This window comes from Bombina bombina, chromosome 2 (genome assembly GCF_027579735.1).
Source record: "Bombina bombina isolate aBomBom1 chromosome 2, aBomBom1.pri, whole genome shotgun sequence".
Taxonomy (NCBI): Eukaryota; Metazoa; Chordata; class Amphibia; order Anura; family Bombinatoridae; genus Bombina; species Bombina bombina.
Genome location: NC_069500.1, coordinates 1,316,745,371 through 1,316,772,390, shown reverse-complemented (window position 1 = coordinate 1,316,772,390; position 27,020 = coordinate 1,316,745,371). Strand labels below are relative to the sequence as shown.

At 36.8% G+C, this 27,020-nt stretch overlaps 1 protein-coding gene across 1 annotated transcript in view; it reads right to left on the bottom strand.

Moving 5' to 3' along the window:
• SORCS2 (sortilin related VPS10 domain containing receptor 2) overlaps positions 1-27,020 on the bottom strand; it is a 1,789,666-nt gene that overhangs the window by 557,878 nt on the left and 1,204,768 nt on the right. Inside the window, exon 5 of the mRNA XM_053704165.1 lies at positions 17,960-18,033. Within this exon, the coding sequence (XP_053560140.1) occupies positions 17,960-18,033 (74 nt within the window). The remainder of the gene's footprint in view (positions 1-17,959; positions 18,034-27,020) is intronic.

The following is a 27,020-nucleotide window of genomic DNA, read 5'->3' as shown; positions in this document are numbered from 1 at the left end:
ATGTAATTAAAGTAAGAGGACCAAAGAATAATTGTAATGTAATTAATTAAAAGACTATAAGTAATAAATAATTGTTTTATTGGTAAAATTTAATTATTAATTCATAAAAAGGTTAAAGTTTATAGAAAAGGTGAATAATACACAAAAGCAATGTTAAAATAATATGTCTCCCTATTGGTACCAATCATATATCTAAATAAATAGTGATACTATTATAAAAAAAGAAAGTATGTAGAAAGAATCTAGAAAGAATCTTAAAGTGTAATCCTGTGTATGAAAGTTATAACAGTCGATAATACTAACAATCTGATTCTAAGCCTATACTTTTAATGTTCTTTTTAAGAGTAATCCTCTCCTGTTAACTCTTAAGTCTGTGCGAAAAAGTTTCAAATTGTTACCACAGTATGCCAGCAGGCGAAATGAAATAAAACCTCCAATCGTCCGTTTGGAATAAATTTTTGCAGAACACCTTTTTGATAGATTGTTTCCACAAAAGGCACTTCTATTCAAAACAGTTTCAAATCCGAAACTGGTTACACAACGAAATCCGCTGCCAATGCTCGTCTGTTTGCAGGGAACGCCAAACACATAATCCCGTGTCGGTTCCTTGGACACGCCCACAAGTGCGGGAAATGACGTCAGCTGACTTCCTTGGCAGCGTCCTTAGTAACGTCCTTGTTAGTGTGTCATCAGTGTATCATCCGTGTATTGGTAACGCGTTTCAGCTCCTTGGAGCCTTTGTCAAACCATACCGGATGGTACTGTTAGGGTCCTTTTATACCTCTGGTGTCATTGCTAAATTAGTCTGTTATCAATTGAGACATTAAGCATGTTGTTAGCGCTGGCTACAGAGTATCCATACCTTTTAGATATCATACTTTTTACACATGATATATATTCTGTATTGTTTGCATGAAAACAGTTTTACACATAGAGCATTATGTATTTAAAAGAAAAAGAGAGACAAAAAGAGAATAAAAGCCATAGGATTGAAATTTCAAAAAGTGCATGATTTTGGATGAATTAATAATTAATAAAATTAATAGAACTCTTTTGTTTAAGAAAAATAAATATACGGGTGTTTCTATCTCAAATATTAATTATAATAGACTTATTTAAAAACATATTACTATTCATTATGGACCTAAAAACAGTTAAAAACATAATTATAACTGTTTGTATTTTAGATGTTTTGTCAATATCTATTTTTAAGGTAAGCGTATTCTTAAAGGGATACAGGTGTAAGGGATTTCAGGAACCAAACCGCTGACGTCATTTCCTGCACTTGTGGGCGTGTCCAAGGAACCGACACGGGATTATGTGTTTGGCGTTCCCTGCAAACAGACGAGCATTGGCAGCGGATTTCATTGTGTAACCAGTTTCGGATTTGAAACTGTTTTGAATAGAAGTGCCTTTTGTGGAAACAATCTATCGAAAAGATGTTCTGCAAAAATTTATTCCAAACGGACGATTGGAGGTTTTATTTCATTTCGCCTGCTGGCATACTGTGGTAACAATTTGAAACTTTTTCGCACAGACTTAAGAGTTAACAGGAGAGGATTACTCTTAAAAAGAACATTAAAAGTATAGGCTTAGAATCAGATTGTTAGTATTATCGACTGTTATAACTTTCATACACAGGATTACACTTTAAGATTCTTTCTAGATTCTTTCTACATACTTTATTTTTTTATAATAGTATCACTATTTATTTAGATATATGATTGGTACCAATAGGGAGACATATTATTTTAACATTGCTTTTGTGTATTATTCACCTTTTCTATAAACTTTAACCTTTTTATGAATTAATAATTACCTTTTACCAATAAAACAATTATTTATTCCTTATAGTCTTTTAATTAATTACATTACAATTATTCTTTGGACCTCTTACTTTAATTAAATTTATTAAAAATAAAATAGATTGTGTGAAAGAAGCCATTATATAAAAAAGATCTATTGCCATTTGTGTTTAACACTTAGAGGCGCTCACATATATCCTTACTTTGTCCTCTGATTGTTTTCAGGCTTAGGGATTGCCTGTCTTTTATGTGTAGCTTTGATCTTATCTAGCGCATTGTTTTTTCAAATAACTCCCCTTAACCATTATATTTATTAATCCCTAATCTGCTGCTCCCGACACCGCCGCCACCTACATTATACTTATGAACCCCTAATCTGCCATCCCCAACATCGCCAACACCTACATTATACTTATGAACCCCTAATCTGCCGTCCCCAACATCGCCAACACCTACATTATATTTATTAACCCCTAATCTGCCGCCCCCAACATCACCGACACCTACATTATATTTATTAACTCCTAATCTGCCGCCCCCAACGTCGTCGCCACTATAATAAAGTTATTAACCCCTAGATCTAAGTCTAACCCTAACCCCCCTAACTTAAATATAATTTAAATAAATCTAAATAAAATTACTACAATTCACTAAATTATTCCTATTTAAAACTAAATACTTACCTGTAAAATAAACCCTAAGATAGCTACAATATAACTAATAGTTACATTGTAGCTAGTTTAGGGTTTATTTTTATTTTACAGGAAACTTTGTATTTATTTTAATAAGGTACAATAGTTAATAAATAGCTATTAACTATTTAATAACTACCTAGTTAAAATAAAGACAAATTTACCTGTAAAATAAAACCTAACTATTAGGACTTTGTTTCAATATTTATAAAATATATTTCTTGTGAGGATTTTTTGTAAGCAGATACAGAAATGATACACTGAAGTTGTAAAGTGTAAAATGTAAGCAAAAAATGGTGGATGTAACAGCAAGGTTAATAACAATCTGTGACTGTCAGAATTAACCTGTCTGTATTTATATTTGCCTACGAACTATTACTTCTGAGTCACTGAAGACAGGAAGAGTATAGTTATAAGCAATAGTATGAGAAACGATACCAGATACAGATAAGGCATAGGTTTAAATGAAGGTATAAGTTTGAATACAACCGGGAACATGAAAGCTGTCACAGCACATAAGTGAGTGTTACATACGACCTTTGAAGCTGCAGGACAGATGGAGACTGAAGAGGCCGCAGTGTTCCCTGCTTCTGCTTAGTTCAGCGTGTAGTACAAGCGGTCATGCAAACAGGGATCTTGCATGGGAGAGGAGAGTGGAGCGGCAGCAGCTGATGACGTCACTCCGCTTGCGTGCGGCTCTGTGTAGTAGCAGTTGTGAGCAACAGCTTCAGGAGAGAATTGTGCTGTGAGAAAGGTGAGAGAATCTTCCACAGCAAACGTTAATTGGCCAAGGTGTTTCCTCAATTAGACATGAGAAACAATAATCCAGCAATGGTTTAGTTAGGAGGTGGGGGTTTTATAGGGAGAGAAAGACAATGTTTAAAGGAATAGTAGAGGATTCGTAGAGGTCTGACACTAACCTAAGTTACAATTACACCTAACACTACACTATAATTAAATTAATTACCTAAACTAAATACAATTAATTACAATTAAAAAATTGTATCTAAAGTACGAAAAAAACAAACACTAAATTACAGAAAATAATAAACGAATTGCAAGATTTTTAAACTAATTACACCTAATCTAATCCCCCTAACAAAATAAAAAAGCCCCCCAAAATAAAAAAAAGCCCTACCCTACACTAAATTACAAATAGCCATTAAATGGGCCTTTTGCGGGGCATTGCCCCAAAGTAATCAGCTCTTTTACCTGTAAAAAAAAATTACAATTCCCTCCCAACATTAAAACCCACCACCCACACAACCAACCCTACTCTAAAACCCACCCAATCCCCCCTTAAAAAAATCTAACACTAACCCCCTGAAGATCACCTTACCGGGAGACGTCTTCACCCAACCGGGCAGAAGTGGTCCTCCAGACGGGCAGAAGTCTTCATCCAGACGTCATCTTCTATCTTCATCCATCCGGCATGGAGCGGCTCCATCTTCAAGACATCCAATGCGGAGCATCCGCTTCATCCGGAGTCTTCTTGAACAATGACGGTTCTTTTAAGTGATGTCATCCAAGATGGCGTCCCTTCAATTCCGATTGGCTGATAGAATTCTATCAGCCAATCGGAATTAAGGTAGGAAAAATCCTATTGGCTGATGCAATCAGCCAATAGGATTGAGCTCGCATTCTATTGGCTGATTGGAACAGCCAATAGAATGCAAGCTCAATCCTATTGGCAGATTGGATCAGCCAATAGGATTGAACTTCAATCCTATTGGCTGATTGCATCAGCCAATAGGATTTTTTCTACCTTAATTCCGATTGGCTGATAGAATTCTATCAGCCAATCGGAATTGAAGGGACGCCATCTTGGATGACGTCACTTAAAGGAACCGTCATTGTTCAAGAGGACTCCGGATGAAGAGGATGCTCCGCGTCTGATGTCTTGAAGATGGAGCCGCTCCGCGCCGGATGGATGAAGATAGAAGATGTCGTCTGGATGAAGACTTCTGCCCATCTGGAGGACCACTTCTACCCAGTTGGATGAAGACTTCTGCCCATCTGGAGGACCACTTCTGCCCGGTTGGGTGAAGACGTCTCCCGGTAGGGTGATCTTCAGGGGGTTAGTGTTAGGTTTTTTTTTTAAGGGGGGATTGGGTGGGTTTTAGAGTAGGGTTGGTTGTGTGGGTGGTGGGTTTTAATGTTGGGGGGGGGAATTGTAATTTTTGTAATTTAGTGTAGGGTAGGGCTTTTTTTTATTTTGGGGGGCTTTTTTATTTTGTTAGGGGGATTAGATTAGGTGTAATTAGTTTAAAAATCTTGTAATTTGTTTATTATTCTCTGTAATTTAGTGTTTGTTTTTTTCATACTTTAGATATTTTTTTTTAATTGTAATTAATTGTATTTAGTTTAGGTAATTAATTTAAATATAGTGTAGTGTTAGGTGTAATTGTAACTTAGGTTAGGTTTTATTTTACAGGTAAAATTGTATTTATTTTAACTAGGTAGTTATTAAATAGTTAATAACTATTTAATAACTATTGTACCTAGTTAAAATAAATACAAAGTTGCCTGTAAAATAAAAATTAACCCTAAGCTAGCTACAATGTAACTATTAGTTATATTGTAGCTATCTTAGGGTTTATTGTACAGGTAAGTATGTAGTTTTAAATAGGAATAATTTAGTGAATTGTAGTAATTTTATTTAGATTTATTTAAATTATATTTAAGTTAGGGGGTTTAGGGTTAGACTTAGGTTTAGGGGTTAATAACTTTATTATAGTGGCGGCGACGTTGGGGCGGCAGATTTGGGGTTAATAAATGTAGGTAGGTGTTGGCGATGTTAGGGCCGGCAGATTAGGGGTTAATAATATTTAAATAGTGTTTGCGATGCGGGAGTGCGGCGGTTTAGGGGTTAATATATTTATTAAAGTGGCGGCGATATCCGGTCGGCAGATTAGGGGTTAAAAATTGTATTTAAGTGTTTCCGATGGGGGCCCGGTTTAGGGATTAAAAGGTAGTTTATGGGTGTTAGTGTACTTTTGAGCACTTTAGTTAAGAGTTTTATGTTACGGCGTTGTAGTCTAAAACTCTTAACTACTGACTTTAAAATGCGGTACCAGGCTTGACAGGAGAGGGTGTACCGCTCACTTTTGGTCAGACTTGTAATACCGGCGCTATGCAAGTCCCATTGAAAAAAGAGGATATGCAATTGACGTAAGTGGATGTGCGGTATTTCCGAGTCTGGCCACAAAAGTGAGCGGTACACCTGTATCTTCAAGACTCGTAATACCAGCGGGGGTTAAAAAGCAGCGTTGGGACCGGCCAACACTGCTTTTTAACCCTAACGCACAACTCGTAATCAAGCCATATGATTTTAACGTTGAAATTTTCATTGTGCACTTTTGTAATGTTTGCATTTCCTTCCCTTATGAAAATGCAGTAAACTCCCCTTAGCGAAACACCCGGTTTTCAGGGTAAAATGTGTTTTTAAAGCATTCCACCAGGGAAATAGAAGTACTGGTGAGAATTCTTATAGAATCTCAGCAGCCCAGAGACCTTTAGATCATCAGGCTCTTAGAGAGCAAACTAACATTTTATTATCTCTTTGTCCCACCACCCACTGGGAGCATGATTACTTCTAAACCTTTTTGTTTGCATAGCTTTTCTATAACCAGTACTTAAATGGATACTGAACCCAAATTTATTTTTGTCATGATTCAGATAGAGCATGCAATTTTAAACAACTTTCTAATTTACTCCTATTATCATTTTTTCTTTGTTCTCTTGCTATCTTTATTTGAAAAAGAAAGAATGTAAGCTTATGAGCCAGCCCATCTTTGGTTCAGCACCTTGGTTCTAAATGTATCCACCAATAAGCAAGCCCTGTCTAGGGCTTGTAAGCTTACATTCCTGCTTTTTCAAATAAAGATACCAAGAGAACAAAGAAAAATTAATAATAGGAGTAAACTAATTAGTTGCTTAAATTGCATGTTCTATCTGAATCCTGAAAGAAAAATGTGGGTTCAGTATCCCTTCAAGTATTGAACTATTCAGTATAGGCGGGGATACCACAAACAAAAGCAGTTTTTTCAAAAGACAAAAAGGTGAAGGAGCTATTTGTAAACAATTGAATACATTCCAGCAGGTAAAATGGTTCATTGGGAATACATTATAGGAGATTAAAAACAAACAAACACAGTACACTGCCCCTTTAACAGTAAGTACCTATTGGCTAATGATCTTTAGAATTTTGGAAGTGCCTATCAGCCAGTGAGTACTAGTAGTAAATACACAACTGGTGCAGCTGCATTAGTTTCAGTTTAAATTTAAGTTTTGTATGTTACATTTTTAATGCAAAAACAAATTAGAAAAAAATAAAAATAGAGATTATACCCATTTGGAATGCAGGTGTATACTGGAGATGTTATGCAATTACAATTACAAATTAAATAAAAGCAGAGCTCCAACCTTTCTGCATATTGTGGGATTGTCATAGTTTAGGAACTGCCCAAATATTTCTCTTGCAGACCTCTCTGGGTTATAAATGTGCTAGTTGCCAAAGGATTTCCCTAACTCCGCCCACAACACACCCAACCTGACCAAAGCTCCTCCCAAAGGATACATGTGACTCCACCCCCACTTGTCATATGTCACCCCATGCATCAGCCTATTCTGACTGGTATCTGGGAAATGTTGGGAGCTATGCAATAGTCACTTTTAAGATTAACTCTGTTTGTTTATTCAGATTATAAAGTTTTCTCCCAGGGTTATGATGCCATGTTCTTTCACAACATCCCATACACTATATTGTATTTGATGAAATAGCTATGTTAAGGAGAAAGTCATAGTTTTAGTCTCATTATGGATAATGAACATCACATCAAGAGAAAGCACTCCTTTATGTAATATTACCATCCAGAGAAAATTACTATAATTATCCTTTAATTCAATTAACTAAAATCTTTGCTTGCTAGGTATTTTAATAAAAAGTCAAAGTTTGATCTAAAGGAGAGGAGACCATGAATACATCTTAAAGAGAAGATGAAATTGTCATTTAAAAAAACTTTAGGTAAAATATATGTTTATAGGTTTGTTTTATTCTGTTCTTGTTTTCAACTTCAAATAATTTTTGCCTGGTCTGTAATATTACAGAATCTTCTGATTGATTCTTCCAGATCAGATATACACTGTTGATTCTAAGCTTAGCACAGCTGATGATTGAATTGAATTATTTTAGTGTATTTAGCGTTTAGCAACAAGGTGTTACAGATTCAAGTAGATGGAAGATGATTTGGGAGTGAAGGTCAGGAATAGGCAGTAGACAAAACAGTATACAAAAGCAAACCAGTAGACACAACAGTATACAAAAGCAAACCAGCAGACAAAACAGTATACAAAAGCAAATGAGTAGACAAAACAGTATACAAAAGCAAATCAGTAGTACATAGGAAGGATCCAGGAGAATAGTTGAGTATTCACAAATCAGTAACCAGAAAGTAATCAGAGCACAGGTAACATAGCAAGAGGTTAGGCTTGAGGCTTACAAATAAAAAAAAACACTCCAAGTTCACACCAAAAGGGGGGGGGGGGGGTATCATAGATCATGAACCACAGGAACATTAAAGAATAACCAAGCACCAAACACTGATGTTGCAAGCCTTTGAATGCTTCCCGTACCTGCCTTGACACTCCCTCTACAACAACATCACTTCCTGAAAACACACTTTAAAACTGCACATTATAAAACCCACCACGGCATCACCCTCAAAGTATGCAACCATGACCTGTACCCCCAAGGTCAGAATTATTGATGTCCTCAGCTCACCCCAAGTTCTGAGCAGTGCTGGTGCTCCTTCCATGCTGGGCTCTAATTATAGCACCCCTCAGACACAGAGGTATGAAATGCTTCGGGCCTGACTTCTGGTTATTTATTGCACAAAAAAGACATAAGGGTTTAAAGATATGAGGTCTCATGTGTTAGAATAAAAGGGAGGCAAAGGGCTTTAACATGGAGATACATACATATACATCTCTAAATATGTGTGTGTGTGTGTGTGTGTATATATATATATATATATATATATATGTGTGTACATACGTATTTATATGTGTATATATGTATTTAATGCAAGATACACACGTATGGGTTAGCGTGATAAAACATCCAGTGTAAAACCTTTTAAAAACTTACTTAGAAGCACCCAGTTTAGCACTGTTGATGAGGTTAGACTGGGACACCCAGTGAAAGGGGCTGGGAAAACAAGAAGAGCAGACACCCCCCTCCCTGCATATGTAAAGACAGATAACATAAACAGGAGCCATCAGGAGTCTGTAAACCTGTGTATACATCTAACACTGTGGGGCTTGGTTAGGAGTCTGAAAATCAGCACAATGTTCTTAAAGTGGGGGCATTAAATAACGCTCCACTTGTAATTTGGCCCTCTAAGTATCCTACATACTATGCACTGCCAACATTTCAAGTACAGTACAGAGACACTTAAAAAAAGTCACATTGATTACTCCTGCTACATATACAATAAAGGAATGCTCTGCAGTGAGCTTTGTGAGTTGGGGAAATCTATATACCGAACGTTCATTTCTCTACAAACATATCATTCTTTTTGGGGCTCCTTTCCTGACGCTGCAGATGTATCTTAAGAAGCAGGCATGCTCATGTGGGCCTATAATCACAGGTTAAGAAGCAGTCATCACAAGAGGTGGTGGATTAATATCCCATTAGACTGATCCCAATTGGGGGGGGGGGTGATAACCTGCTCTCACACAACTCAGATAAGAGCTATGGGGCAAGATTAAAAGTCGCACGTTATGAGTTTTCCGCGTGCAATATGGTCTTTTCGCAATCAATTTCCATTTTGCAGCTATTACAAGTTCAGACATCCCAACTCTCCCGGAAGTTCCGGGAGTCTCCCGCATTGTAATAGTGTATCCCTGACACCCACAAACTACACATAATATCCCAGAAACTTGGCTTTATATGGTTAGTGAGCTCGGATCCTTGTATTTCAAACTGCCGCCAAGGAGCAATCCGCTAGCCTCGCTTAATAGAGTCCAAATAAGCGGGTTACTTGTCAGTTCCAAGCTCCTTCAAACCAAGCAGTTACCTCCGGATAAGCAACTTGTGGCTGGATCATACAGCATAAACTCCCATTCCTGGTCAGCTATTGTATTTCCGTAAGGCATTAGTCATCTCTGATGATAGAAAGTTCGTAGGCATATAGTTACCCCACAGAGTCCCCGGTTTGTTCGCAAAGCACTGTGGGGCGAAACGTGCGTTGACTGAGTGCAGAGTATATTCTATCCAGCTGGTCTGTGTAACTATATGCCTACAAACTTTCTTTCATCAGAGATGACTTATGCCTTATGGAAATACAATAGCTGACCAGGAACGGGAGTTTAGGCTGTATGATCCAGCCACAAGTTGCTTATCTGGAGGTAACAGCTTGGTTTAAAGGAGCGGGGAACTGACAATTTACCCGCTTATTTGGACTCTATTAAGCGAGGCGCGGGGTGGGGTGGGGGGGGGGGTTGGATACCTCCCGGAAATGGGTTTTTGCAGGTTGGGATGTCTGCAAGTTTTGAAAAATAGTGATTGCATGCGCATTCGCCTTTTACGTAACAATCCTTTCTGCCCTCAAAGAGCTTAAGTTAACAGTTTTACACAACATAAAAGTTTCACAAAACACTTCAAAAATACATTAAAGAGTACAGTTACACTCATATTAACACTGTCTAATAAAAAATATTTAAAAAAAATATTGCACACAAAAGTTATAAGGGATAAAAAAAAAGGAGATCGCGGGAGTTAGAAAAAAAAAGCTGACGCAGGGATTTTATATTGACAAACATACACATACATAGAGAAACATGGATTTATATGTATAGAGATATTTTTAACAATGGTGATAATGGAAATATTTTACATTACAATCTTATGCACATTAAACAAAGAGATATTCGCATATAGATCTCTAGACATATATATATATATATATATATATATATATACATATCTTGCTATAAATAGATATATCAGTCCAAAAATCATAACATATATAGAGAAATATATATTTGTAAATAAATAGAACATATTCCGTTTCCATGTACACTTTTCAAGGAGAATTACGTCAAGAGCTTTGCGCAACATATTAGGATTTTTGTGTGTTTTGTTTTTTTTCCAATTGACTTCTCCATTGACTTCTATGGGGAAAACATGAATGCTCACAAGATTTGGCTGTTTGCATTACGCGGCTTAATGCGCACGCAAAATAAATAATATTTCTCAACTTGTAATAGCTGCGCAACCCCAAATGCGAAAAAGCGCTAAAACGCGCTGTTTTTTTGCAACTGATTTGCAGTGCGACTTGTAATCTGGCCCTTAGGATCTTATCTAATGCCAGCTGATGCTAGATTGCTGGTGGTGAGAGCGGCTGGACAGGTTTCTGGCTTGAGATGCTTGTCCATCAGCATCTTATTAAATAAGGCCCTATGAGGCCGAATTATCATATGTCTGTCGGACCTGATCCGACAGTGCGGATCAGGTCCGACAGACATCGCTGAATGCGGAGAGCAATACGCTCTCCGTATTCAGCATTGCACCAGCAGCTCACAAGAGCAACGCCACCCCCTGCAGACTCGCGGCTAACGGGCCGCAGCAAGGAGGTGTCAATCAACCCGATCCTACTAGATCGGGTTGTATTGTGGCGATTCCTGTCCGCCTCATCAGAGCAGGTGGACAGGGTTATGGAGCAGCAGTCTTTAGACCGCTACTCCATAACTTGTGTTTCTGGCGAGTCTGAAGACTCGCCAGAAACACGGGCCCTCAAACTCCAAACGGAGCTTGATAAATGGGCCTCTATGGCCCCTAGTTATCAAGTCATCAACCTCAAATATGCTGGAATTCCGCAGCGTATTTGTGGCGAGGCTGATTCGCCTTAGTTATCAAGCCATAGATACCGGCAAAAGTAGAATTTAGTGACGTAAGCTTCGATCCGCCGGACTCAGTCCGACACAGATCGATTCTTACGTCACTTTTGCTTGTTGGATTTGCTGTAAGAATTCTCAGTAATGTTTACAAATAATAATAAGTACAGTTCTACAAACACGTGTCTGCAAAACAAGTCTGTAGGAGTTCAGCTGCAACCGTATATGCAGGAATAATACGATGTAAGTATGTATTTTTATTTATAACAAGTTCATTAAACTTAATTGATTCATTGTCTCCATTTAAAGAGGAAAAAAAACATTTCTCATAACAAAGCTGAAAGAAAGCTGAAATAAATTTGATCACACTATACACTGTAAAGTCATTGCCACATATTAAAATGAAAAATTTACCAAAATGAATGAAAAAAAAAACAAAAACATTTTTTAGAGATACTTTACTGGCATAAAATAAAATATGTAAAATTATGAAAGCTATAAATTCCATATCAACATTCTTGCCCACATGTGGTAATCCAAACTTTAGTGAGGGCTGCTATTCTAAGCTTATTTTTATGTTGTTTTTTACTGGAAGGAACTGGAATTGCAATATATATACTTTTTATATATATATATATATATATATATATATATATATATATATATATATATATATATATATATATCAGATGTCTGGCAAGGAGAGCAAAACAGTTAAAACTCTGGAGGATTGTAAGTTTTAATTCATATTATATAAAAAGCACTTTTTTTACATACTTGCAAAGTAGGCATTAGTGGGGTGAATTTATGAGATGGTTTAGAATGGGAATGGACCCCCTTGAAAAAATGTTTTGATTTGGTTCAGTATTTTTTTTTTCTTGGTTATAAGGAAGAGAAATGTCATGTTTGGGCTAATTTAGAGCACTATTATAAATGTATTAAGGAATGTTGAAACTTTCATAATATGTTTGTTTAAAAAAAAAAAAGGAAGGAGGGGGGGTAGGAAGAAATGTGTATTTTAGCTATGTTAAGATGCTAATACTGTAGACATTTACCATCAATTGTCTAAACCTGCATAACATGTTTTTTTTACAATGGAAACTGGTCTATATATTGCCTTTATGGTGATGGTTAGCCCATTTACTTCAAATTAAGTCTGCCATTTCGAGAATGGTGAAATGGATTTGATAAAATCACACCATTCAAATGAGCCTTTGATAATCAAGGATGAGATCTACAATATCAGTATATGCCAGACTAGAAATTATACATTTAACTTCCATCATGTGCGACTAAATGTTGAATCACTTAAAAGTAGATGTAAAAAGCTGACTAGACAATATCACCTGAACATCTCTATGTAAAAAAGGAAGATATTTTACCTCCTAATTTCCTAAGTATTCACACCCACTGTAAAGAGACTTTAAGCAGCCAATCAGGATGCTTGTCCCAGGACTTGCAAGAGAATATGCATCTGGCATATGCAGACACAGTCATGTTATCTTTCCTATTCTGTTTACGGAAGTTTACTATGAAATCTCATGAGATCACAGCAAAGCATAGCATGACCTCAGCACTTATGATTCTGATTGGCTAATTTGTTTTTCACTTGCAGCTGGAAAGTAGCTGAAGTATAACTACAATAACTTCCCTTTTTCATAGAGAGTAATCAATCTCACTAAAAGTGATGTTCATTTCTTTTTATTTATCACTAGAAACTGTTAATATATCACAATCTGTATTTGCAGACAGTGGCCTTTATAAGTCATTAATGGGTTTTGAATTCACAAATGATTTTGTTAAATTATGTAGGGAAAAAGGAAATAAAACTAACTTGATTGTTTTATGCAAAGGGTTGATTATCAAATGAATCGCTCTGTCTTCTCTAGATTGGGGGAACTGCATATGTTATAACAATTTAAAGGCTCTAACAGCAGATACTGAAATTCACTTTACTTTTTAGATGTTTAGATTTTTAAATACAATCTTCAACATAAAAAACAAATATCAAGTAGGTCTTAAGGCAACTACATGGCCTTTCTGACTGTCTTTCTCTACAATATGGAAGTGCTTAGTAACAGAACTGTTTACAAGCTGGCTCTAAGGTACTTGAAGATAATCTTTTGTAGCTAGGAGTGGGGTTACTGGACACAGGCTTATTGGTTACTGTAAAGGGTATACTCTGAAAATAATTCGGTAAATAAACAGAGTTGAATTTTCACCAATCTTGAATTTGCTACCACAGTGAGAGAGGTGGATAAAAAAAAAAAGATCACAGCCTAAAGAACACTTTAGCACTATATATTATGTTTGTATGTATGTAAAAAATACTTACAGTTCTTTTTAATTATTTAAACATTATTATTTGTGCATGATAAAGGGCCAGCCTGCCCTGCCTCTCACTGCCTTGCTGTGTCTGTGAGCCAATCACAGAGAAGCAACTCTTCTTGGTGATGCCTTTTGATGCCTGTGGGTGTCTGTTTTTGTGTGATTGTGGAAGTATTAGGTGCTTTGTCTGTGCATGTGAATGCTGACTGCCTCTGGATGTCTGTGTATTTTTTCTCTCTGATTGTGCAGCATATGTGTGATGACAAGTGTTCAGGTGGCTGCTTTTTGAGTGATTGTAACTACACAGGCTAATGAGCAATAAGCACTTAGGGGTAGATTTATCATAGTGCGAGTGGACATGATACGATGTAGCATAACATGTCCGCTGCACATCCATACGGAGCTTGATAAATCAGCCCCTTATTCTTTATTTAAATGTGAACTTTTTAAATTATATTTCCCTTTTTTATTGTTTGACAACAGCCAATTTACAAAATACAGTGACAGAAGGGTGTTTCAAACTTTTAATGTTTTTGTAAATCAAACTAATACTTTATACTTGTCAGTTTTGAGTTATTGCTAAATATAAAAAATGGCAACAAAATTCCAGGGCCTATTTTTGGTCCCAGTCTGTCCCTGGACCTTGACTATGGGGACGATTTATCATGGCCGAATGGGGCCAAATACATCTGTTTCCGCACAAGCCTTCAGGCTCGCCGGAAACAGGAGTTAAGAGGCAGCGGTCTTAAGACCGCTGCTCCTTAACTCGTTCGTATGCTGTCGGCATTTATTAGATGTTACAGCCGATCATGTCCACCAGACACATGATAAATCAGCCACCATGTGTTTACATCGTTGCAAAATTTTAAACACATAGACTTGCAGGCAACAGTGCTAACATGACATGCTGTGATGAATTATAGAATGTCATTTTTGAACTACAATACTCTTTTAAGGACACTGTTGATGATATACTACAGACATAACAGCTTTACATCACTTTTCAACAGATTACATTACTAATGAAGCGGCATATAAAATAATCTGCGACATACACCAACGGTAAAAGTGCTGCCATAGCATCAAATATGGGGGTTACGCAGGAATCACTCCCTTTAAGAAAGACAATTCTAGCTTTTAACACCTTGACTTCCAAAGAGGGCTGCATCAAATACCTATGCTTTACTACTAGTAGGTTAAAAATCTTTCAGCAAACAGCTCATTAGTATACAATACTAAATATAAAGAAAAATATTTACTCATTTCCATTACAAATGTTAAACAAAAAATCTTAAAAACAAAAATGCACTGACCTGGCACCACTTAGAGCTAAATTACAAGTAGCACACTAACTTGTGAATGTATTACAAATTGAAAGTAAATGGGTACAATCTAAATGAGCGCTCATGGGGTTAGTGTGATAGCAGACTGGTGGTTAGCTATCCTGGTTCTAAGATCGTCCACCATCTTTCTGACATAGAACATGCCATACACACAGTGAAGTAAATAGACTATGTATTTGTTAGTACAAGTAACCCTGTGTTTGATGTGAAATTTCTTCAAACCAAATTAGAAGATCATCCTCTGTTCCTCTCCAAAGAAGGAACAGGTCGCCAATATATCTTTTAAAAAGGTATATTCTGATATCCTTAAAGAGGTGTGTACCTTCAGACTCCAATTCAGCCATAAATAGATTGGCATACGATGGGGGCCACATTTTACCCCATCGCCGTCCCTGCTATTTGTAAGAAGAATATCCTCTCGAACCTAAAGTAGTTGAGTTCTAAACACATTCTCTACATCTCAAGTATGGCTTCCACTGGAGGTCCAATATAGGGATATTTGCTAAGCTGCCGTCTCACAGCAGCAATCCCTTCCTGGCGCCCCTTCTGACAAAGGACAAATATTTACCTTTGAAAGACACCCAGCCGCCGAGAATTGGCTTTTGTAGGGCTAGATCTCTTCGTGATGAACTAATAAAAACGGACCCTAGAGATTGCTACATGAATGCCACTCGGTTGAAAGCTAAACCTGGTTGTTTTCGGTGTTTAGGCTGTACTTCTTGTGGGGGTTTGACCACAGGGAACAAATTCAGCCATCCATACTCCACGAAGAAATTTTACATCAAATACATAGTCTATTTACTTCACTGTATTTGTGGCATGTTCTATGTCGGAAAGATGGTGGACGATCTTAGAACCAGGATGGCTAACCACCAATCTGCCATCGGGACAGCCATAGAGAAGGGTAGACCTGATCAACCGGTGGCAAGACAGAAACAGGGTATGGTGTGTCGGACTTGAAATACATCATTATTGACCACATTCCACCACTGCCTAGAGGCGGAAGCAGAGCCAGGATGCTGTTATAAAGGGAGTCCAGATGGATGTATAACTTGGGGACTATGGCCTCTTGAGGGCTCAATGTGCATCTGGACTGGCACTGTTGCCTGTAACAATATATTAAATATACTAAATTAAAACATAAAATAGATCCCTTGTAAATACACATATATGCATAGATAGTTCTCATCCCTTCACAATTAGATACTTATTTTCTATTTCCTAGTCTTTGTTGTGAACAGTTATTTATTTAGTCCAAGCCGTTTAGTTTATATGCCCTTCATATGTGTTAGCACTCCCTGACAGGTAGATATCAGATATTAGGCTTTGAGATTCATTGGGAGTCCACTTTATCTTTCTATATTGCAGGCCCTCTAGCATTAGATAAGCTGACTAAGCTCATATTGTACAGTATATTATGCCAGCCACACAGCTAGGAAGGTATCTGTTATCTGTCATCTTAGATCTGTTATCTGCTATTTGCCAACTTAAATTAGTATTTATCTATGTATTAGTACTAGGTGCTCCTTATATTAATCCTTAGCATATTACAAAGTCATTGAATGGTAATTGCTATACCTATGCCGATGTTTGTATGGACCGCGATCTTGCATGATGCAATACTGTTATTTTTAATTTTCACAGACGATCCTGGTATAGCGTCCAGTTGCCATGACGACGGGGATTGTGACGCGTGGGTCACGTGACGCCGGTAACTTCCGGGACTTCTGGATAAAAGGGTGAGTGTATTACTGTATTTTTCACTTGTTTAGAAAATCGGGGAGACCCCGAAACGTCAACAAATAAATGGATTGTTATAAATAAGACCCTGTGAGTGCCTTCCGATCTATTGGACATTATATATATCATTATATATATATATATATATATATATATATATATATATATATATACAGTATATGTGTGTGTGTGTATACTGTATATATGTATTTATATATGTATATGCATAAATATATACTCATATAACCACATGTATATGTATTTATATATGTATATGCAAAAATATATACTCATATAAACATATATATATACACATATATATATATATATATATATATATATATATATATATATATATACATACACACATATTCACACACACATTGGAAACCTTTCCACTTAAATACCTTTAAAAATAAAAAAATAATTTTTATTCATTATTGATATTTAATAAGGTTTTTTGTTGTGTATTTATTGTAAATATTTTACATTCTAATGTTTTTTCTATGTGAAGAACATTGGAATGTGAAATATTTATAACTCATGTTGGGTTGGGAGCACTTGGTAAAACAAGATCGGGTTAGCACACGAGCGATAACCCGATCTTGGTTTTTTCTGCGCTCAACTGAAGTATATGGAGAGAAGTTAACACTGTCGCAATTTCTGAAGTCCGGAAGTTTACATGTGTTGGGTTTTGCTGGCACCCAAACAATTTACTTTCAATTTGTAATGCGCTCACTAACCCAGGCGCATACAAAGTTTACTTCTAGCAATGTTTGCGTTCAAGCGAAAGCAATAAATAGTGCAGCACTTGTTCTCTAGCCCTTAGTTTGGAGATCAATATGAAGATATGAGAATTTGCCAGATAGCTAAAGGAGAAATTCAGCTGTTACAGTTATTGCAAGAATAACATTTCTTAAAGCATTCATTTTCCCTTCTTGTGACCTACCCAAACATTTTTTTGACCTCCTGTCCTATGGATTTCTACCAAATAGACACCTTTTTTCAGTTTGTGCTTCCTCTTTAAACCAGGAAATATAAGATATATAGAGCAAAATACAAGGGAAATTCTTCAGACGTGTATCTTCACATCTGCTTCAAGTGTTACATTGACCTTTGCAGAGAGACAAATGAAAAAAAATGAAGACCTTACCAGAAAATGTGCTCTTTAGTTACACGTTCTTGCAACAGATCCCATTTCTTTCCAAAGTGTACTGAAACGTAGAGCTAAAAAAAAAATGATGATAATAAAATAAACATCTGTTGTTAAGGATGAAGCATTGTAAAGCAAGCCCAAACCTTTTTTTGTATATTAGATTAATGATGAAAATATGTGTGTGTTTGTGTATGTGTGTATATGTATGTGTATGTGTGTATATGTATGTTTATGTGTGTATATGTATGTGTATGTATGTGTGTATATGTGTGTGTTTGTATGCGTGTATATGTATGTGTGTGTGTGTGTTTATGTGTGTATATGTATGTATGTGTGTATATGTATGTATGTGTGTATATGTGTGTGTATGTGTATATGTATGTATGTATGTGTGTATATGTATGTGTATGTGTGTGTATGTGTGTGTATGTGTGTATATGTATGTGTATGTATGTGTGTATATGTGTGTGTTTGTATGCGTGTATATGTATGTGTGTGTGTGTGTTTATGTGTGTATATGTATGTGTATGTGTGTATATGTATGTATGTGTGTATATGTATGTATGTGTGTATATGTGTGTGTATGTGTATATGTATGTATGTATGTGTGTATATGTATGTGTATGTGTGTGTATGTGTGTGTATGTGTGTATATGTATGTGCATATGTATGTGTATGTGTGTATATGTATGTATGTATATGTGTGTGTATATGTATGTGTATGTGTGTATATGTATGTATGTATATGTGTGTGTATATGTATGTGTGTGTATGTGTGTGTATGTGTGTGTATGTATGTGTGTATATGTATGTGTGCATATGTATGTATGTGTGTATATGTGTGTGTATGTGTGTATATGTATGTATGTATATGTGTGTGTATATGTATGTGTGTATATGTATGTATGTATATGTGTGTGTATATGTATGTGTGTGTATGTGTGTGTATGTATGTGTATGTGTGTATATGTATGTGTATGTGTGCATATGTATGTATGTGTGTATGTGTGTGTATGTATGTGCATATGTATGTGTGTATATGTATGTGTATGTGTGTGTATATGTATGTGAATATGTATGTGTATGTGTGTATATGTATGTGTATGTGTGTATATGTATGTATGTGTGTATATGTGTGTGTATATGTTTGTATGCGTGTATATGTATGTGTGTGTGTATATGTGTGTATATGTATGTGTGTGTATATGTGTGTATATGTATGTGTATGTGTCTATATGTGTGTATATGTATGTGTATGTGTGTATATGTATGTGTGTATATGTGTGTATATGTGTGTATGTGTTTGTATGCGTGTATATGTATGTGTGTGTGTGTGTATATGTGTGTATATGTATGTGTATGTGTGTATATGTGTGTATATGTATGTGTATGTGTGTATATGTGTGTATATGTATGTGTGTGTATGTGTATGTATGTGTGTATATGTATGTGTATGTGTATGTATGGGTGTATATGTATGTGTATGTGAGTATATGTATGTGTGTATATGTGTGTATGTGTTTGTATGTGTGTATATGTATGTGTGTGTGTATATGTGTGTATATGTATGTGTATGTGTGTATATGTGTGTATATGTATGTATGTGTTTGTGTGTACTGTAGATATGTGTGTGTGTATGTGTATGTGTGTGCATGTGTATCTGCATGTGTATGTGTGGGTGTGTATGTATGTGTGTGTATATATGTATGTGTGGGTGTGTATGCGTGTGTTTGTGTTTGTGTGTTTCTGTGAGTGTGTATGTATGTGTTTGTGTGTGTGTGTGTGTGTATGTGTGCATGTGTGTATGTTTGTGTGGGTGTGTATTTATGTGTGTGTCTATATGTGTATCTGTGTGCATGTATGTGTGTGTCTATATGTGTATGTGTGTGTATATATGTGTATGTGTGGGTGTGTATGTATGTGTGTCTATATGTGTATGTGTGTGTCTATATGTGTATGTGTGTGTGTGTGTGTGTATGTATGTGTTTGTGTACATGTGTATGTGTGGGTGTTTATGTATCTATGTATGTGTCTATATGTGTATGTGTGTATATATATGTGTGTGTGTATATACGTGTATGTGTGGGTGTTTATGTATGTATGTATGTGTCTATATGTGTGTGTGTATGTGTGTGCATGTGTGCGTGTGTGTGTATATATGTGTATGTGTTGCCCTTTTTTTAAATTATCTATCATACTTATAAAAGAGTATCCTTTGCAAATGTAAAAATTATATATTTTGTATTTAAATATTAAGTAAAAGCTGTTAACATGTAAGTTTAAATTGAAGCAAATACAGCAGTATTATTTATGTACTGTCTATTAATCATCAGGGGCTAATAAGAACAACTGCCTCTGCTTTACTGGTGGAGAGGAACACACCTCTACACTCAAAGGAAAAGGAGTTAAAAAGGAATAAAATAAAAGGTAAGAATAGGCAATATAATATTAAGTCAATCACTGGTACCGCCTTGCACCAGGGGTGGTACTAGATCATACTGTATATTATGATCACAAACCTAAATTGTTTTATTTCAACTGATTGAAGATGATGTTAACCCTAATTAATCTGGTTTTACAATGGAGTAAAGAAATTCTGAACGTCAGCTTCACTTTACACACAACATAAATTCATCAGTTATCATGTTTAATGATTACTGTAAATCAAGGAACATCTACCATCACCAGGTGGCTTCACAGCATTTGCTTCAGGAAATTAATATATTCTTTTCATACTGTAGATGTTTTTATTACCTCATTAAGGTCTAGATTACAAGTGGAGCTCAAAATATTAGTGATATTGTGGGTTAACACTGTTCATGCACCATTAATGTAGGTAAGCGATAGTCCCCAGCACTCAATTTTTATTTAAGGCAATTTATTCACATAAAAATAAGCAATGTTTCGGGGTCACAGGCCCTTATTCATGATGAAGCATGAATAAGGGGCTGTGACCCCGAAACATTGCTTATTTTTATGTGAATAAATTGCCTTAAGTCAAAATTGAGTGCTGGGGACTATCGCTTACCTACATTGTTTTCTGGAGTATTTAGCAGTATCCTCAGGTCTTGCGTGCACTCCATATCCTCTGTGCTGTTCTCTTTTTCTCTATTTTTTCATGCACCATTAATAGCGCTCCTACTTTTGCGCTCAATGTTAATTAGCTTATGAGTATACCTAGGTTTAGCTTTTAGCAAAGAATACCAAGAGAACAAAGCACATTTGATGATATAAGTAAATTGGAAAGTTGTGTAAAATTGCATGCTCTATCAGAATCATGAAAGTTTAATTTTGAGTAGACTGTCCCTTTAACTTTTATTGCTAGAGCTATAGGGGCCTATCTATCAAGCTCTAAAGACCGCTGCTCCATAACCCTGTCCGCCTGCTCTGAGCAGGCGGACAGACATCGCCACAATTCAACCCGATCGAGTATGATCGGGTTGATTGACAGCTCCCTGCTGGTGGCCGATTGGCCGCGGGTTAGCAGGGGGCGGCGTTGCACCAGCAGCTCACAAGATGTAATGTTAAATGCGGAGAGCGTATTGCTCTCCGCATTTAGCGAGGTCTTGTGGACCTGATCCGCAGTTTCGGATCAGGTCCGCAAGACCTTTAATAAATAGGGGCCATAGTCTAGGGCATGCTAAATCCCACACATAATAGACTTCTATGTGAATACAATAAAATGATGTTGGGTATTGCTCAAGCACTAAGCCGATGGTGCTATAAGCCAATGGTGCGTAAGTAGCAGAATTCTTCCTATAGTTCTGTGCTATACTATTAAAAATAATGGTTTACTTTCATAAAACTCTAAATTTTACAGTGGAATTTTGGATTGCGCTTGAGCACAACACTTAACACATGATAATAAACATGCGAATAGTGCTTTCTACGCAATCTATTTATAATACAGGGAACACTAAAAACTTTTGCCTTATTTTTATAACCATCCAATAGTAATAACCGATTATGCGTTATTCTTAGAGTGTGACTGAGTGCAAGATCCATTGTGCTCCACTTGTAATCTAGCCCTAAACTTCTCAAATTTTTTCATTGTTAACCTTTGTTGGGAGAGATTGCTAAACCAATGGTCTTCAGTTTAATGTAAGTTTTCTGCTTTCTATAAACTACAGCACCAATAGGGGGTTTAGGGTTATATCTGTGGTTCTAACTTTTTAAACTGACATCTCTGTGATAAAAGTCGTCTCTTCCTTATTAAAATAAATAAATAAAATTTGCATAACTTATTTCTTAGCAAAAGTTATTCAAGCAATACAGACTGTATCAGGCTCCCCCTACTAATTAGCAATTTGTCTTTGATATGGAACTGTTATATCTCAGGATTAATTATTCTGCAACGGGTACACACTACATACCGATGTAAAAGTTCATGACATTTTATTATACACATTAATTATAAATTACAATAGTTATTTTACCATACTATATCACATCTCCCTTATTTGCAATGCTGTAAAAAAAAATTGTCAAGTGTTCCTTAAAAGGACACTGAACCCAATTTTTTCTTTAATGATTCAGATAGAGCATGCAATTTTAAGCAACTTTCTAATTTACTCATATTATCAATTTTTCTTTGTTCTCTTGCTATCTTTATATAAAAAGCAGGAATGTGAATCTTAGCTGCCAGCCCATTATAGGTTCAGCACCATGGATAGCGCTTGCTTATTGGAGAATTACTTTTACCCACCAATAAGCAAGCATAACCCAGGTTCTCAACCAAAAACGGGCCGGCTCCTATGCATCATATTCCTGATTTTTATATAAAGATAGCAAGAGAACAAAGAAAAATTGATAATAGGAGTAAATTAGAAAGTTGCTTAAAATTGCATGCTCTTTCTGAATCATGAAAGAAAAATTGGATTTAGTGTCCCTTTAGGTACAAAGGAGTAACTTAATCCTTAAAGGAACATTGAACACTTTGAGATGGAAATATATAATGATAAATCATATATATATATAAAAAACTCTGCAATATACTTTCATTATTTATTGTAAGCTTTTCAGTTCCTGTTAGAAATGCAAGTGCAGAACACTGTTATATTCCACACAGCCATTGGCTGCACACTCTACTGACCTATTTATAACTAGACATGTGCGATTCGATTTGGTCCGAATCGAAATACAGACGAATTTGTCAAATTCGGAGATTCGGATCGATTCAAATTTCCGAATTGCGGTAGTACCGAATCTACCAAATAAATCCGAATCGATTTCGAATTTATTCGGTAGATTCGGATGGATTCAGATGGCCGTGTATTACACTAGTATTGTACAGTATACTAGTGTAATACACAGCACATCCCACTTAACACTGACCGAAATTCAGAAATTCTGAATCGATTCAAACCGAATCGAACCGAATCGAACCGAATTGTTCACGAATCCGAAAGAATCCAAATGAATCCAAATGAATCCAAAACAAATTCATTCGATTTCTTCAGAATTCGAATCGATCCGAACCGAAATTCGAATCGGTCCAAATCGATCCGAACCAAATTTTTCAAAGCTGCACATGTCTATTTATAACTGTCCCTAATTGGCCACAGCAGAGAAGGTAATTTAAGTTACAACATGGCAGCTTCCATTGTTTTATAGACGCTAAAACTTTACACTTATTTTGTCAATATTTAAACAGCTAAAAATGTATAAAATGCATCTACACGTTATTTTTATTGTTATTGTCAGGTTAATCTTTTCCTTGAATGCATCATTCTATCTATCATTTATTTAGTGTTTAATGTCCCTTTAAAACAAAGAACATAGTATTTCAATAAGGGTTAAACCCAACTATTAGCGACAATTACTTAGCATAACTAAGTCAAATTTAAATAATGACACAACAACAGAGTTGTAGACCAAACATGGTCACATTTATTAATAAAATAAAACTTAACAACATGACAACTTAGCTTTTTCAAAGGAAAAGGTCCAAGGAAAGGTGGCGCAAGGGCTACTAATCTAGACTCCATGCACCAGCAGGTACCCTTGAAGTCACAAAAAGCTCCAACCTGCTGTATCCTCATATTAGCTTGACCCTCACTCCAACGGGCTCTGACCAAAAATGGTCGGTCCTAAAAGTGTCGTAACTAGAAACCCTCTCCCTCAAACACAGCTCCCCATTCACCCTCCCAGCTCCCCTATACACTGTGGGGGGTAGTTATCAAGCCGTCTACTTTTCTGGCTTCGCCGGCCCAATACGTCCGCCTAAGCTCGCCTACCTTCGCCGCCGCGGACCTTGAATACGTTCGCCTAAGTTATCAAATAAAGCTGTCAAAAAGCCGCGGGGCGATGAGCAGCGGACTGTGACAGTTATCACTCATCCGATCTCGCTGCCCTTCGGCTTTTTCCCAGCTTTATTGCTAGCCTGTCACTAAGCACTCACACTAAACTACACTGTTCTACCCCCTATACCGGCGCCCCCGGAGCCCCCCGCAACTAAATAAAGTTACTAACCCCTAAACCGCCGCTCCTAGACCCCGCCGCAAGTCTTATAAATGTATTAACCCCTAAACCGCCGCTCCTAGACCCCGCCGCAAGTCTTATAAATGTATTAACCCCTAAACCGCCGCTCCCGGACACCGCTGCCACCTACAGTATACCTAGTAACCCCTATCCTGCCCCCCCTATACCGTCGCCCTCTATTATAAAATTATTAACCCCTATCCTGCTGATCCCGCACCTCTCCGCAACTAAATAAATAGTTTAACCCCTAAACCGCCGCTCCATGAACCCGCCGCAACCTATAATAAATTTATTAACCCCTATCCTGCCCCCCACTACGCCGCCGCCACTGTAATAATATTATTAACCCCTAAACCTAAGTCTAACCCTAACCCTAACGCCCCCTAACTTAAATATTAATTAAATACATCTAAATAAATTAACTCTTATTAACTAAATGAATCCTATTTAAAACTAAATACTTACTTATAAAATAAACCCTAATATAGCTACAATATAACTAATAATTATATTCTAGCTATATTAGGATTTATATTTATTTTACAGGTACCTTTCAATTTATTTTAACCAGGTACAATAGCTATTAAATAGTTATTAACTATTTAATAGCTTACCTAGCTAAAATAAAGAGAAATGTACCTGTGAAATAAATCCTAACCTAAGTTACAATTACACCTAACACTACACTATACTTTAATAAATTATTCCTATTTAAAAATAAATACTTACCTGTAAAATAAACCCTAAGATAGCTACAATGTAATTAATAATTATATTATAGCTATCTTAGGATTTATATTTATTTTACAGGTAACTTTGTATTTATTTTAGCTAGTTAGAATAGTTATTAAATAGTTATTAACTATTTAATAACTACCTAGCTAAAAGAAATACAAAATTACCTGTAAAATAAATCCTAACTTAAGTTACAATTAAACCTAATACTACACTATCATTACATTAACTAAATAAATTAACTACAAATAACTACAATGAAATACAATTACATAAACTAACTAAGTACAAAAAATAAAAAAAGCTAAGTTACAAAAAATAAAAAAATAAGTTACAAACATGTTAAAAATATTACAACAATTTTAAGCTACTTACACCTAATCTAAGCCCCCTAATAAAATAACAAACCCCCCCAAAATAAAAAAAATCCCTACCCTATTCTAAATTACATAAATTTCAAAGCTCTTTTACCTTACCAGCCCTTAAAAGGGCCATTTGTGGGGGCATGCCCCAAAAAGTTCAGCTCTTTTGCCTGTAAAAGAAAAATACAACCCCCCCCCCAACATTAAAACCCACCACCCACATACCCCTAATCTAACCCAAACCCCCCTTACAAAAACCTAACACTAATCCCCTGAAGATCATCCTACCTTGAGTCGTCTTCACTCAGCCGAGCCACCGATGGAACTGAAGAGGACATCCGGAGCGGAAGAAGTTAATCCTCCAAGCGGCGCTGAAGAAATCTTCCATCCGATGAAGTCATCATCCAGGCGGCGCTGAAGAAGTCTTCGATCCGGCCGATGTCATCTTCAAAGAGGCGCTGAAGAGGTCTTCTATCCGGGCGAAGTCATCTTCCAAGCCGGGTCTTGAATCTTCCTTCCGCCGACGCGGAACCACCTTCTTCACCGACGGACTACGACGAATGACGGCTCCTTTAAGGGACGTCATCCAAGATGGCGTCCCCTCAATTCCGATTGGCTGATAGGATTCTATCAGCCAATCGGAATTAAGGTAGGAAAATCTGATTGGCTGATGGAATCAGCCAATCAGATTCAAGTTCAATCCGATTGGCTGATCCAATCAGCCAATCAGATTGAGCTCGCATTCTATTGGCTGATCGGAACAGCCAATAGAATGCGAGCTCAATCTGATTGGCTGATTCCATCAGCCAATCAGATTTTTCCTACCTTAATTCCGATTGGCTGATAGAATCCTATCAGCCAATCGGAATTGAGGGGACGCCATCTTGGATGACGTCCCTTAAAGGAGCCGTCATTCGTCGTAGTCCGTCGGTGAAGAAGGTGGTTCCGCGTCGGCGGAAGGAAGATTCAAGACCCGGCTTGGAAGATGACTTCGCCCGGATAGAAGAACTCTTCAGCGCCTCTTTGAAGATGACATCGGCCGGATCGAAGACTTCTTCAGCGCCGCCTGGATGATGACTTCATCGGATGGAAGATTTCTTCAGCGCCGCTTGGAGGATTAACTTCTTCCGCTCCGGATGTCCTCTTCAGTTCCATCGGTGGCTCGGCTGAGTGAAGACGACTCAAGGTAGGATGATCTTCAGGGGATTAGTGTTAGGTTTTTGTAAGGGGGGTTTGGGTTAGATTAGGGGTATGTGGGTGGTGGGTTTTAATGTTGGGGGGGGGGTTGTATTTTTCTTTTACAGGCAAAAGAGCTGAACTTTTTGGGGCATGCCCCCACAAATGGCCCTTTTAAGGGCTGGTAAGGTAAAAGAGCTTTGAAATTTATGTAATTTAGAATAGGGTAGGGATTTTTTTTATTTTGGGGGGGTTTGTTATTTTATTAGGGGGCTTAGATTAGGTGTAAGTAGCTTAAAATTGTT